The following is a 14,390-nucleotide window of genomic DNA, read 5'->3' as shown; positions in this document are numbered from 1 at the left end:
CTAGGGAATTCCCCAAACACGCTCTATTTTAACTATAACATAAATGTCACCTCGGACTCTGTAATCACTGTACGTGTTGTGACGCCCACAGTATAAATTCCTCCGGCTGAATCTTCATGAATCCTTATATTTGATTTTTTATTTTTTGCATCAATATCACGAGTGGTATCAAATAAGTCAAGAACCTCTTCGTTATACAGCTATCAAAAAGAAATATTATAAGTTTAATGTTAGCAGAAATTGCCTCATGGCTGTAATAACAAATATTGCATGTTATCTTTCAAACATATCTTAAAAGTTCTTCCAAATACATATATTTCTTCAAAATAAAACATAAAAATGATCACAAATACAAACAAATGCCAGATTTCTTTACAAGGGTAAGAACAGTAAAAGACCTAATCATGACTAATGAGTTAAAGACTAGCTAAAATCATCCACTAATCCTTTACAAGAGATAAATAAATATAAATAAATACAAGCAAATACTAAAAAATATGTATCAAATGTAAACAAATCCTAAGCTTAGGGAAGTTTTTAATAATTTTTACTACTTGAACTAAAAATATATTTTCTTTTGCCCTACAACCCTTCTTAGTGTGCCTAAAAATAAATAGTATTTTTGCAAGGTCGGCAATATAGTTTCTGTATTAATAGAGGCTGACAAGATTGTGCTACCACCTTAGAAGAGGATGCATACAACTATTTTTCTATCAATATGCTTAAAGTCACAATGCCTAATAAAATTTGGAGGGAGAAGGGGAAGATTGAAGAACACCGTTTCTTCCCTTTTTCCATCACTAGTTACCTTTCTTTTGGTAGAAACACATAATTATATTCTTGGTTTTTACTAAATTGGAATGCCCATTAAAACCAGCAGTAAGATAACTGATGTTAATTTGAATTAAGTTTTCTATTTTGTACTATATAATGCTGAATAAAATGTTTCATCGATTATCAAAATGATTAGCTCTGGTGATCGAGATTACAATTAGACTAGAACACTCTTTGGACCAAGTTTACAGAATTATAATGGCACTGTCCACCCAAGTGTAACATTGCTCAAATCCTAGATGTCCTCTTACTGGTATGTCCCTCCCACCAGCATAGACTTCCCTAACTCCATACCTGCCCCAACCTTTGCACATTGCATCAAAACATCTGCCTATCCTTGTAGGAATACCAGCTTCTGCCACCAGATTAGTGCTACAGCATCAATCCTATTATTCCTCACAATCTCCCCCTCCCTTTTGGTCTCAGTCACTGTGTTCCCAGTACTTTGTGAGCCTGCCTACATTACAACAGTAATTCTCAGATAAAGAAAAAATCTGAAATAAACAATATTAATTGTTTTACTCTGTGGACACTGGTCAAATGTTTATAATCTTAAATGCTAACAAGTAAGGAATACTTATAACCTATTATCTCTTGTTGCTATTACCTATAACCTAATGCTAATTTACTCAACATTTACTGAACACAATATGCCAAGCAATAAAATGGAAGCGGGAGTATAAAATCATAGGGCTATGGTCTTAAGAACAAGATTTAAAGGAAACTAATGACTCTATTAGACTATTACCTCTAAGAATTGGGCATTCACTTTAAAATCTGGAGGAGGAAGTCCATTTTTAATGGAAGTGTGTTTTTTTTCTTCGATACTCTTGAAAAGGTGTTTAACAGCACGAGAAATAATACCCTGTTCTTCCTCAATGATGTTAACATCAAATCCTGTTCCCATTGTGTATGTTTTGCCAGCTCCAGTCTGAATAAAAGAACAGAGAAAAATGGATGCTTGATCTTAATAACATAATCTCAAGTGACAGAAGTGAAAGTGCAATTGAATTGACACTTCTGAAAAGTTACAGCTTCTATGAAAATAATTTGGTACTTACTTGTCCATAAGCAAAAACTGTAGCATTATATCCTTCAAAACAACCTTCAATTAGTTTTTCTATACACTGAGTGTAGATCTGCTCTTGCTGGGAGTCAATGTCAAACACATAATCAAAAGTGAAAGCTTTATCTTTGCCTAGGAAGACCTGAGGTTCTCCCGGTGTGACACATGTACAAATATGGCAACCTTCAATCCTTTCTTTGGCAAGCTGTGGTCTTATTCTGTGAGAAAAAAATCAGGAAAAAATAAAATAAAATAAGACAAAATAAATGGAAAAAAACTGAAGAAGTAGGATTTTGAAATTCCTAGCAAATCTTTTAAAATCACTAATGTAATCTAGTACTTACTCCTTGAGTTGAAAAGTTTAAATAAGTTAAATTATACTGTCAATTTCAATATGAGTTACTTAATCCCCCAAAAAAATCATGAACAAGAGTAAAATTAATCTTAAAATTAAATATTTTTGTGGGTGAATACCTTTCCTCAACTCTATAAAAGACTCAGTTAAATAAATTAAACTACCAAAATGCTATTTGTTGTTATCTTTATTTTAGATTTCTTCTCTTTATTTCCAAAGAGGATGATATCCAAAAATGAGAAATTAAGGACATGGTATTTATCTTGATGCCATTGACTTACCTTTTTTGCAAACTCTTCACTAATGGTTCCCAAACTTATTTGACCATAACCTTCTGTTAGCTTAACATGTTTAAGCATAATCACACAACATACAATACGAATGAATATATATATTCATTTGTAAATATATGCATGTACTATATTGATTTGTCATATATTATGACATACGCAAAAGCAGAATTGTGAAAATAAAGAAATTAAAAATAAAAACAAATAAAACTTCTAATATTTTCTCTCCAAAACCACTGAATCATCATTTACATCTCCTAGGGTGTCCTCTGTCCACTTGGAAGACCACAGCGCTATACCTGCCCTACACCCAACCCTCATCTACTTCAGATTCTAGGACCTTCCTCTTTTGCCTTATCTTCCTGATTTCAAGGCCTGTTTTTCAAAGAAGGAAAGTAAATATGGTGATATGTTACTAATAGAAGAAAGCAAAATCTGGCCCTATTCTACTCACTCCATAATCAGGACCATCCTAGACATACACGTCACTGACTTAACAGTACTTAGGTATTTTAGAGGTTCCTATTTGCCATGGAGAAGGAGAAGCAGTTTAGGGAAGAAAGTAAAGACAACCAGTAATGGAAAATATAAAACGATACAGAGAGAAAATAGAAAGGATTTTAAAGGGATCTTACTTTCTGAGATACAGAAACAGAGATCTATAGAAGCAGAACAAGTTCATCTATCTGTTAGAGATAAAGCTAAGCCTAAGTCCAGATCACCCAAGTTTTAACCCTTGCCAGTTCTTCAGGGTGGAAGGTCAATGGAAGGATAGGAAAGGCAATACTGAGAAGCGACTGAATTTCTGTAACCCTGGTTATCTTAAACAGCATTCTGTATTAGCAAAGAAGTGTTAAGTAAAGAATATATTTATTTATGCAATTTCCCCTTCTTCTGTGATAATGATGTTTTTCTTCCATAAAGTCTTCAACTTCATTTATTTGTTTTAATGGAATGCAATAATCAATGTGGAGCTGACTAGGTACTATGGAAAGAGTGATGATGTGGCCTTCAGGAGACTTGGATTCTACTACTTCTCTCACTCCAGAGATATCATGTGGTCTTCTCTCAGAGCTACAATTTCCTCACCTGTTGACAGAAACTATCATTTCCAAGGTTCCTTTCAGATCTAATGCTGAGAGAAGAACACTATATTACAAAATGGGAAGAGGAAAATAATATTTATATACTGTTATAAAGATAAAATGATATTATAACAAATAAAACAAATGGGTTTCTTACAAGAAGCTACATCCATGGACTATAAAAACAGCCCAAGGTAGTAAGCAGCTTTGGCTTTCTGGCTCCACATTTTCTGGATGAGTGGTCTTTCTCAAAGTTAATATTCCCTTCTTTCCAAACTTCCCTTCTCCTGTCTCACTTCATCCATTCATGGCGATAAAAATCATAAATCCCATCCTCCTCAGGAGAGTCATGGGGAGAAAACCAAATCCCCCATCCTCCTTGGAAGAATCACCATCCTGTCTGTTGGAAAGCTAGAAACAAGAGAGTCAGCCTCAGTTATTCCCTCTTCCCTATTCCATCCACCTAATCTATCTCTAAGAGCTATTAATTATCTTGGAAATAGCTCATCATTTTCTTTCCTTCCTCATCAATACCACCCTAATCAAGCCACCATTATCTCTTACTTGGATTATTGCAAAAGTCTCATCACCAGTCAGTCTGCGTCAAATCTTGCCCCCACCAATCTGTTCCACAGATTGCAATATCAGTGATACTTGTAAAATATGAAGTTGATCACTCCCTTGCCTAAAACCCTGTAGTATATCCTTAAATCGCTCTATAATCTCCTCTTGCCATGGTCCATCTTTGCATCAAAGGATTTTAGTTAGTGATGGTGGTGGTGGTGATGGTTTATTTTTAACAAGTGTCACTAACAAAGTGTGCTCCCTCTAGCCTCTATGCCTTCAAATATGTTTTTCTCTTCTCCTGGACACTCTTCCTTCTCAATTCGCAACTACTTTTCCAGCCTGAACATCTTATGTTTTCGACCTCTGTTTAGATTTCACTCCTTTCAGAAGCTCTCACCTAACTCTTTGCATTCCACCATAAAGTCATATCTGAGCCCAGGTTGTTCTGTCTCCTGAAAGCTACCTCATTTACACCAGGATTCTGCTCTCTCCCTGATTTATAGCTGCACTGTGAAGTTTAATAAATTCCATGTAATAATAAAGAAAAACATAAAAACAACTATCTAAATGAAAATGACTACTGTTTGAAATCAGTGCCTCATTAATTTTAAGTAAATGATTATAACCATGGGCTATTAAAATACTAAGCTAATTTATTTGGCTATTAAAATACTTTTAATTTAATTTCTACATAAAGAATAAGTACTATTTGAATTGCAGATATTACAGCCAATTTTAGAATGCCAATGTCACTCAGCACTTAATCTCCTAACCTCTAAGGAGGAGTGCATTTGAAAGACGGGTGATATGCAATCACACCACCTGCATGGGTGGAGAGACAAAGTGGCTTTAAAAACCAACAAGATGGGTGGAACCCTTTTCTACTGGATGCAGGCAAGGGCAATTTCCCAGCAGGACTAAGAAAATCCCACCTAGGAGGGGATGGTCTCTGGCACATGCAGATAATTGGAAGCTGACTACATTTCAAAGTTTAGAGATATATTCACCGTCTCAATTCCCCTTCAAAAATTCAGATTTTAAACTCTCCAAATCCTTAAATTTATACTAAAATCAAGAATTCTCAGATGAAGTCTTAACCCAAGCCAATTAACCTGCTTTAATGATGTAAAGAGTTTGAAATTTACATAGCTACAAACTTCAATTTAAAAACTATAATTTGATGTTATATATAGACAAAATATAACAACCTCCCGGGAAAAAGAAGACTAAAACTAAAATCTGACATTTATTACTTTAAAAATTTAGAAATATCTTCTTTCTTAGTATTTTTATATAAAAATAAGAACATTAAACATACTCATCTAATCCCAACACTAAGAAATAATGAGGGTTAACATTTCAGTTAATACTAAGAAATAGTAACAAAGCCTTGCAGGCTTTTTAAAATGTGTAATCATACAACTAGATATATTTGAAAGTACCTCTTAAAGAAAAACAATTATGCATAAAACTTATGTCATAAATATTTAGGATAAGATTCTAATATTACACAGCAGTATTATATTATAAAAGCCAATAACGATGTGGGTTCTATCTACAATAGTAATTTGCTAATGGAGATGGGTTTTTTTTAAACGTTACAATGGGGCTTCCCTGGTGGCGCAGTGGTTAAGAATCCGCCTGCCAATGCAGGGGACACAGGTCCGAGCCCTGTTCCGGGAAGATCCCACATGCCATGTAACAACTAAGCCCGTGCACCACAACTACTGAGCCTGTGATCTAGAGCCTGTGAGCCACAATTACCGACCCTTTGTGCCACAACTACTGAAGCCCGCACACCGCAACTACTGAAGCCTGTACGCCACAACTACCGAAGCCTGTGAGCCTAGAGCCCGAGGTCTGCAACAGGAGAAGCCAGCACAATGCAATGAAGAGTAGCCCCTGCTCACCGCAACTAGAGAAAGCCTGCGCACAACAATGAAGACCCAACACAGCCAAAAATAAACAATAAATAAAATAAATTTATTTTAAAAAAAAAGTTACAATGGAAATGAATGTAGGTAGGATGAGGCTGTTATGGAAAGTACTGACAGTTCCACTAGATAATGTGTTTTTTTCCTTAGCATAAGGTATGTAACCTTTTATCCTTTGTGGGCCATTGACCAATAGGGTGGGATCTGAAAGGGAAAACCCATGAAGAGTCATACAGAAATAAATGTAATTTGTTATAACTAGTTTGAGAAGGTTGAAGGTTTGAAACAGAATATGATACAAACTGTCAATTATTCAGATTTAAGATAAAAGGACATGAACAAATGTTGTATCCATTTTCTGAATCTTTCCACCAGCAGAAAGTATCCATTTTGCTTATGTTCTCACACTCTATTGAAACTGCTTAGACAGAAGGCATCAATGACCTTTTTATTTCCAAATACAATGGACCCTTTTTAGTCTTCATCCTACCTGACACATTTGATCCTATTTACAACTTGTAGGGGAGGAAAAAACTTCTTCCCTCTATCCTTCTAGATTCTCCTGTTTGGGACCTTGTTAATTAGATTGACAAGGCAGATTAACAAAATAAAAACAAATAGAAGTTTATTAACTCGCGTATCAGGCATACACATGGGAATATTCAGTGATGAGTAAATGAAAGAGTGGTTACAACTTGGATTTATATAGCATCTTAACAAAAAGAAGAAGGACTTTGAGTTTCTAGGACAGCAAATTGTGGGAATATAAATATATGTAGGAACTAATGGAAGATAGGGGCTAATTAAGTAAGGTTTGTTATGTAGGATACTTTCATGCAGTCTCTGGTAATTAACTTCTGTCCTTCCTGGTAGAGAACAGAGGCAGAATACCTTTATAAAAGCTATGGGCTTTTAGGCAAATATCTGCTTCTTTTAATTGCTTTCAGCTCAAAACAATCCTTACATCATATTATGGGGTGGCATTTTCTGCTACCCTTCAAATACCGTATTTCTCAGCAGTTGGCTTTTGTGACATTCCTTTTCTGAACTCATCGTTTCCTCTTATACCTCATATACCAAGTTGCCCCCCAAAAGTGTCCAGAGTATTTAGCATGGTATCTAAGATTTTCCTAATTTGGATTCTGCCTGCAATTCCACTCTCAAATCTAGTTACACTCAGCTACATCAAACCACTGATCATTTCTTGATCAACTTACATACTTTCATTCACCATGCCAATGTACGTGGTTCTCTCTCTGCTTGGAATGCTGGACTTCCACTTCTCTGCATAGAAACTTCATTGTAATTCTTCAAGACCTACCTCAAATATCTGTACATTTATAAAGCTTTCCCTTCCCCCCACCCAACTTGAATTAATCTATGCAATTTGTACAAGATTTTAGAATAATAGATATCAAATTGAGTTCTTATTGATCACTAGTAAATGAATTCTTTGAGGACTGAGAATATATCTTATTCAATCATAAAAGTAATTCAACAAATGTTACTGACTGACTCCTATAAACTGCTCTAGTTAAAGGGGAGTAACAATCCAATACTGGGCACGTGATTATCACAATAATCTAACTTTTGCCCCATCACTTTACTCTGTTACTAGAAACTTGATCCTGAGCAACCATTTAACAATTTTATGTCTTAATTTTCTACTCTATAAAATGAATATAGGAGTCTGGATTTAATATTCCTTAAGTTCTTTCTAACTTCAAACTCTATTTTAATTATTCCCTTAGGAAAAGCAAAACCCTGACTTAAAAGAGGTATCAATAAACAACCTTTTACTTCTGTCACACCTTATATCCATCATTAGTTACACCTCTCATCCATATTTCCTTATAGTTCCTATTATTCTCTCCAGTTTTTATAGCAAATGCTACTGTGGCCATAGGGACAAGGAACTTCCTTTATGAAAACATTATTATGGCTCTTTGCAGTGGCAGTATCTAGTGAAGACTAGAGGAGAGTCTGAGACTAAGACCAGTAAGTTTCCTTAAACTGGGCCCTGTTATCTGTTCTCTGCCTTCAATAATAACCATAACTGGACTTAGTAACTGAGTATATCAAATAAGCTACGAGGACTAGTTGCAAGATGCCCTGGATAAGACAGAAAAATAAGATAAGTATATCTGGGGGAAAAGGGCTTCCTTTTCAGCTAGAATTTAAGTCATGATACAGTAAAACTATATTTAAGGTCTAATTCTGCCACATATTATTGGAAGAAGCATCCCACCATGAGACCTGAGCATCCCTGCACATCCTTGCTGAGTATGCCAAGAATGTAAAACCCTGACTACTCTTTTCATGGATCACTTCTCAAGGTTGCATTTGCAGCAAGCAACCTTTAGGGATAATGTCTTCCACCTGACAAAGAGCTGGCTTGCTTCAGCAAAGCAATGGAAACAGTGAATAAACAATAAAAACAATGACTCCCCAAGTCCAGTGTTTCTTTTTTTTCTTCGAGTTTCATTGAGATATAATTGACATACAGCACTGTATACAAGTTTAAGTTGTACAGTATAATGATTTGACTTACATACATCATGAAATGATAACCACAACAGTTCAGTGAACTTCCATCATCTCATATAGATACTAAAGATATATCAATAGATATTAAAGAAATAAAAAATATATATTTTTCCATGTGATGAGAAGGTTGGTGTTTCTTGATATGCCACTGCTTGCACAGCAACCATGTAATAGTTCTATCTGCATTGCCTCCTTTGGATTAAGGGGGTGGGGATGGGGAAGCAGTTCAAATCAACATGAGACTCATGATGCTTACTGTACTGTGAGTAATAAAAGTCCTTTGCCTCCAACTCAGGAGTCCTGTGTCTTCTGCCACTACACATGAAACAGTGAAAGACTAGCTTGTTAACTTGTAAATACGGTAAAATCTCAGACTCTGCACAGGTCTTAACACATACTGTAACCTTTGGCAAGTCACTCTCTTAGCCTGTTTCCTTATCTATCAAATGGTAACAGTCACTACATCCACATCACAGCATCTTGAATAAATCAGATAATGTGTGGCAATGAAAGCCAATATAGGTATAAAGTGTTGTCGTTGTTGTTGCTGTTGCTGTTATAGCACCACTTGAAAATTCTCCATGTTGGTTCCTTCATAAGGCACGTTAATATCTTAAATCCATCTGGGCCTTCCAGCATGTTAAATAATCATGATTTACTCTTTGTCTTTCCAAACTATTGTCATATCTTTCAAAATACCCTTTGGGTATGCTGAGTCTTTAGAACAATTAAATGTAAAACTGTTATGTCAGAAAAAGAAGTATAATACAACAGTGAACATTACCTAGATATATGTGTACATATATATACAAATATATATACACATTGCTATGCAGAGATAATCAAGCTGAATAATGTTATACCTCCATTTGCAATGAAAAGTCATAATCCCAAAGTTAACCCTTTTATAGTAATAAATAATCAAGCCTCATTATCCTGCTATTCATATCAGCACAGAGTACAATAGAAGCCAAAATGGGAATTTTTATTCTTTCAACAATTTTATCATTTTTACTATCTCCATATAGCCAGTTAGGAAATTTCATTCAGAATGGAAAAGAACCAAGTACCCGAGTAACAGGTTCTTTTAAAAAGCAGAATTAAATTGTTATGGCATATTTTGTCCTCATACTATACTAAATTTGATTAAACGCTAGTGACGAGAATTTTGACTAATAACTAATCAATGACTTGTAGTTACTGAAGTGATGTTGCTTTAAGGAAAATAAATAAATGCATATAAATAAAATTTATAACCTCCCAGGATTTGTGCAGACACCCGTAATTTTTTTTTAATTAGAAAAGTAGCGCTAACATCATTCATTAACCTAAGTACAAAGATTCGTGCACTCCAACCTATATTTCTAATTTAAAGATGTGCAGTTTTGTTTGTTTTTCCAGACTTTTTCATACGCCCTCATCTCTCCTATCCCTCTGTTTCCTGTTTTATTAAAATCATCACAAGACATAAGCCTCTCTTTTGCTAGGGGATTGGTCAAGTTATTTTTATTTTTCCCTACAAACAAAAAAAGAATAAGACACAAAATATCTTCCTTTTTGCAGTTGGTCACTGCTAATCTCTTGCCCTGTTAGAAAACACCGCTGTCCTTAATCTACAATTTCATAGACATGACAAAATTTTCCATTACCTAAATGTCTTTGTAAACTGTCTCTTCTTTTTTTGCTTGAGTTATTCTGATCTCATCCCCACACGATTGTGGTAATTTTCTAGTTTACTCAATAATCTGACCTGATTCCCACTTTGTGTGGCTCTTTCACTTACAGCTATCTGTAACTAGCACACTTGGCACCTTATTAACACCTTTGTTCTTCTTACAGGACACCAATAAATCTGTTCCCTGAACAGATCTTTTGCCTTTCTTTATCTCATTTGTCAGTAGATGGCCATTACATTGGATGACACATATAAGTATTCAACTTGATATCTTAATGTTAATTATATCTTACTAATTTCCTCCCTTCCATTTCTTAAAAGTTAGGGCACTTTGTCACCACAAAAAAGTGGCTGCAATTTCTGTCCCTTGTTTGATTCTCTCCTAGTTCATTCCAGTTAGTAGACACACATTAAGAATCTGAACCACTTTAACCCTCTACCTTCTATTCTAGAAGAGAAATTCTGACATGCTAGAGGGAATTGCTAGGCCATAAGTGGCCTTGCTGAATTATTTTCCTAAAAGATCAGGCACTGCATAAGTAATATGTAACACAAGTCCACAAAAAGAAATTCCCCCAAGTGGATCTTTAATTACAATGATTGTTGACGGAAAGAAACATATTTCTTCAAAACATTCAAGAAAGAAACAGAACTAGCTGCTGGACAATCGTTAACAGGAAGACACTGGAACTCACCAATAAAGATATCCCACATCCAAACACAAAGGAGAAGCCACAATGAGACAGTAGAAGGGACGCAATCACAGTAAAATCAAATCCCATAACTGCTGGGTGGGTGACTAACAGACTGGAGAACACTTACACCACAGAAGTCCACCCACTGGAGTGAAGGTTCTGAGACCCACGTCAGGATTCCCAACCAGGGGGTCTGGCAACAGGAGGAGGAATTCCTAGAGAATCAGGCTTTGAAGGCTTGTGGGATTTGATTGCAGGACTTTGACAGGATTGGGGTAAACAGAGACTCCACTCTTGGAGGGCACACACAAACTAGTGTGTGCATTGGGACACAGGGGAAGGAGCAGTGACCCCAGGGGAGACTGAACCAGACTTACCTGCTAGCGTTGGAGGGTCTCCTGCAGGGGGCCGGGGGGGGGGGGGGGGGGGGGTGGGAGTGCTGTGGCTCACCGTGGGGACAAGGACACTGGCAGCAGAAGTTCTGGGAAGTACCCCTTGGCATGACCCTTCCCAGAGTCTGCCATTAGTCCCACCAAAGAGCCCAGGTAGGCTCCAGTGTTGGGTTGACTCACGCCAAACAACCAACAGGGAGGGAACCCAGCCCCACCCATCAGCAGTCAAGCAGATTAAAGTTTTACTGAGCTCTGCCCACCAGAGCAACAGTCAGCTCTATCCACCACAAGACCTTCCCATCAAGCCTCTCAGATAGCCTCATCCACCAGAGGGCAGACAGCAGAAGTAAGAAGAACTACAGTCCTGCAGCCTGTGGGAAAAAAAAAACATATTCACACAAAGATAGACAAGATGAAAAGGCAGAGGGCTATGTACCAGATGCAGGAACAAGATAAAACTCCAGAAAAACAACTAAATGAAGTGGAGATAGGCAACTTTCCAGAAAAAGAATTCAGAATAATGATAGTGAAGATGATCCAGGACTTCGGAAAAACAATGGAGGCAAAGATCAACAAGATGCAAGAAATGTTTAACAAAGACCTAGAATAATTAAAGGACAAACAAACAGAGATGAACAATACAATAACTGAAATGAAAAATACACTAGAAGGAATCAATAGCAGAATAACTGAGGCAGAAGAACAGATAAGTGACCTGGAAGACAGAAGGGTGGAATTCACAGCTGTGGAACAGAATAAACAAAAAAGAATGAAAAGAAATGAAGACAGCCTAAGAGATCTCTGGGACAACATTAAAGGCAACAACATTCATTTTATAAGGGCCCCAGAAGGAGAAGAGTGAGAGAAAGGATCCGAGAAAAGATTTGAAGAGATTATAGTCAAAACTTCTCTAACATGGGAAAGGAAAGAGCCACCCAAGTTCAGGAAGCAGAGAGAGTCCCATACAGGATAAACCAAGGAGAAACACACCGAGACACATAGTAATCAAACTGGCAAAAATTAAAGACAAAGTATTGAAAGCAGCAAGGGAAAGATGACAAATAACATACAAGGGAACTCCCATAAGGTTAACAGGTGATTTCTCAGCAGAAACTCTAAAAGCCAGAAAGGAGTGGCATCATATACTTAAAGTGATGAAAGGGAAGAACCTACAACCAAGATTACTCTACCCAGCAAGGATCTCATTCAGATTCGATGGAGAAATCAAAAGCTTTACAGACAAGCAAAACCTAAGAAAATTCAGCACCACCAAACCAGCTCTACAGCAAATGCTAAAGGAACTTCTCTAACTGGGAAACACAAGAGAAGAAAAGAACCTACAAAAACAAACCCAAAACAATTTAGAAAATGGTCATAGGAACATACATATCGATAATTACCTTAAAGGTGAATGGATTAATGCTCCAACCAAAAGACAAAGGCTTGCTAAATGGATACAAAAACAAGACCTATATACATGCTGTCTACAAGAAACCCACTTCAGACCTAGGGACACATACAGACTGAAGGTGAGGGCATGGAAAAAGATATTCCATGCAAATGGAAATCAAAAGAAAGCTGGAGTAGCAATACTCATATCAGATAAAATAGACTTTAAAATACAGAATGTTACAAAAGACAAGGAAGGACACTACATAATGATCAAGGGATCAATCCAAGAAGAAGATATAACAATTATAAATATATACGCAGCCAACATAGGAGCACCTCAATACATAAGGCAACTGCTAACAGCTATAAAAGAGGAAATCGACAGTAACACAAAAATAGTGGGGGACTTTGACACCTCCCTTACACCAATGGACAGATCATCCAAACAGAAAATTAATAAGGAAACACTGCTTTAAATGACACAATAGACGAGATAGATTTAATTGATATTTATAGGACATTCCATCCAAAAACAGCAGATTACACTTACTTCTAAAGTGGGGATGGAACATTCTCCAGGATAGATCACATCTTGGGTCACAAATCAATTCTCACTAAATTTAAGAAAATTGAAAGCATATCAAGCATCTCTTCTGACCACAACGCTATGAGATTAGAAATCAATTACAGGGAAAAAAATGTAAAAAACACAAACACATGGAAGCTAAACAATACGTTACTAAATAACCAAGAGATCACTGAAGAAATCAAAGAGGAAATCAAAAAATACCTGGAGACAAATGACAATGAAAACACGATGATTCAAAACCTAAGGGATGCAGGAAAAGCAGTTCTAAAAGGAAATTTTATAGCTATACAAGCCTACCTCAAGAAAGAAGAAAAATCTCAAATAAACAATCTAACCTTACACCTAAAGGAACTAAAGAAGAACAAACAAAACCCAAAGTTAGCAGAAGGAAGGAAATCATAAAGATCAGAGCAGTAATAAATGAAATAGAAACAAAGAAAACAATAGCAAAGATCAATAAAACTAAAAGCTGGTTCTTTGAGAAGATAAACAAAATTGATAAACTATTAACCAGACTCATCAAGAAAAAGAGGGAGAGGACTCAAACCAATAAAATTAGAAATGAAAAAGGAGAAGTTACAACAGACACCACAGAAATACAAATCATCCTAAGAGACTGCTACAAGCAACTCTACGCCAATAAAATGGACAACCTGGAAGAAATTAACAAATTCTTACAAAGGTATAACCTTCCAAGACTGAACCAGGAAGAAATAGAAAATATGAACAGACCAATCACAAGTAATGAAATTGAAACTGTGATTAAAAATCTTCCAACAAACAAAAGTCCAGGACCAGATGGCTTCACAGATGAATTCTATCAAACATTTAGAGAGGAGCTAACACCATCCTTCTCAAACTCTTCCAAAAAATTGCAGAGGAAGGAACACTCCCAAACTCATTCTATGAGGCCACCATCGCCCTGATACCAAAACCAGACAGATACTACAAAACAAGAAAATTACAGAC

General features: G+C 36.2%; 1 protein-coding gene across 16 annotated transcripts in view; it reads right to left on the bottom strand.

The window, feature by feature from the left end:
* KIF21A (kinesin family member 21A) overlaps window positions 1-14,390 on the bottom strand; it is a 175,303-nt gene that overhangs the window by 74,446 nt on the left and 86,467 nt on the right. For all 16 annotated transcript variants that reach the window (XM_057556999.1, XM_057557000.1, XM_057557001.1 and 13 more), the window contains exons 2-4: window positions 1,896-2,118; window positions 1,583-1,765; window positions 51-200 (exon numbers count right to left, since the gene is read on the bottom strand). In XM_057556999.1, the coding sequence (XP_057412982.1) occupies window positions 51-200; window positions 1,583-1,765; window positions 1,896-2,118 (556 nt within the window). The remainder of the gene's footprint in view (window positions 1-50; window positions 201-1,582; window positions 1,766-1,895; window positions 2,119-14,390) is intronic.

This window comes from Balaenoptera acutorostrata, chromosome 11 (genome assembly GCF_949987535.1).
Source record: "Balaenoptera acutorostrata chromosome 11, mBalAcu1.1, whole genome shotgun sequence".
Taxonomy (NCBI): Eukaryota; Metazoa; Chordata; class Mammalia; order Artiodactyla; family Balaenopteridae; genus Balaenoptera; species Balaenoptera acutorostrata.
The sequence above is the reverse complement of the archived record's forward strand: the minus strand, read 5'-3'. Positions and strand labels throughout refer to the sequence as shown.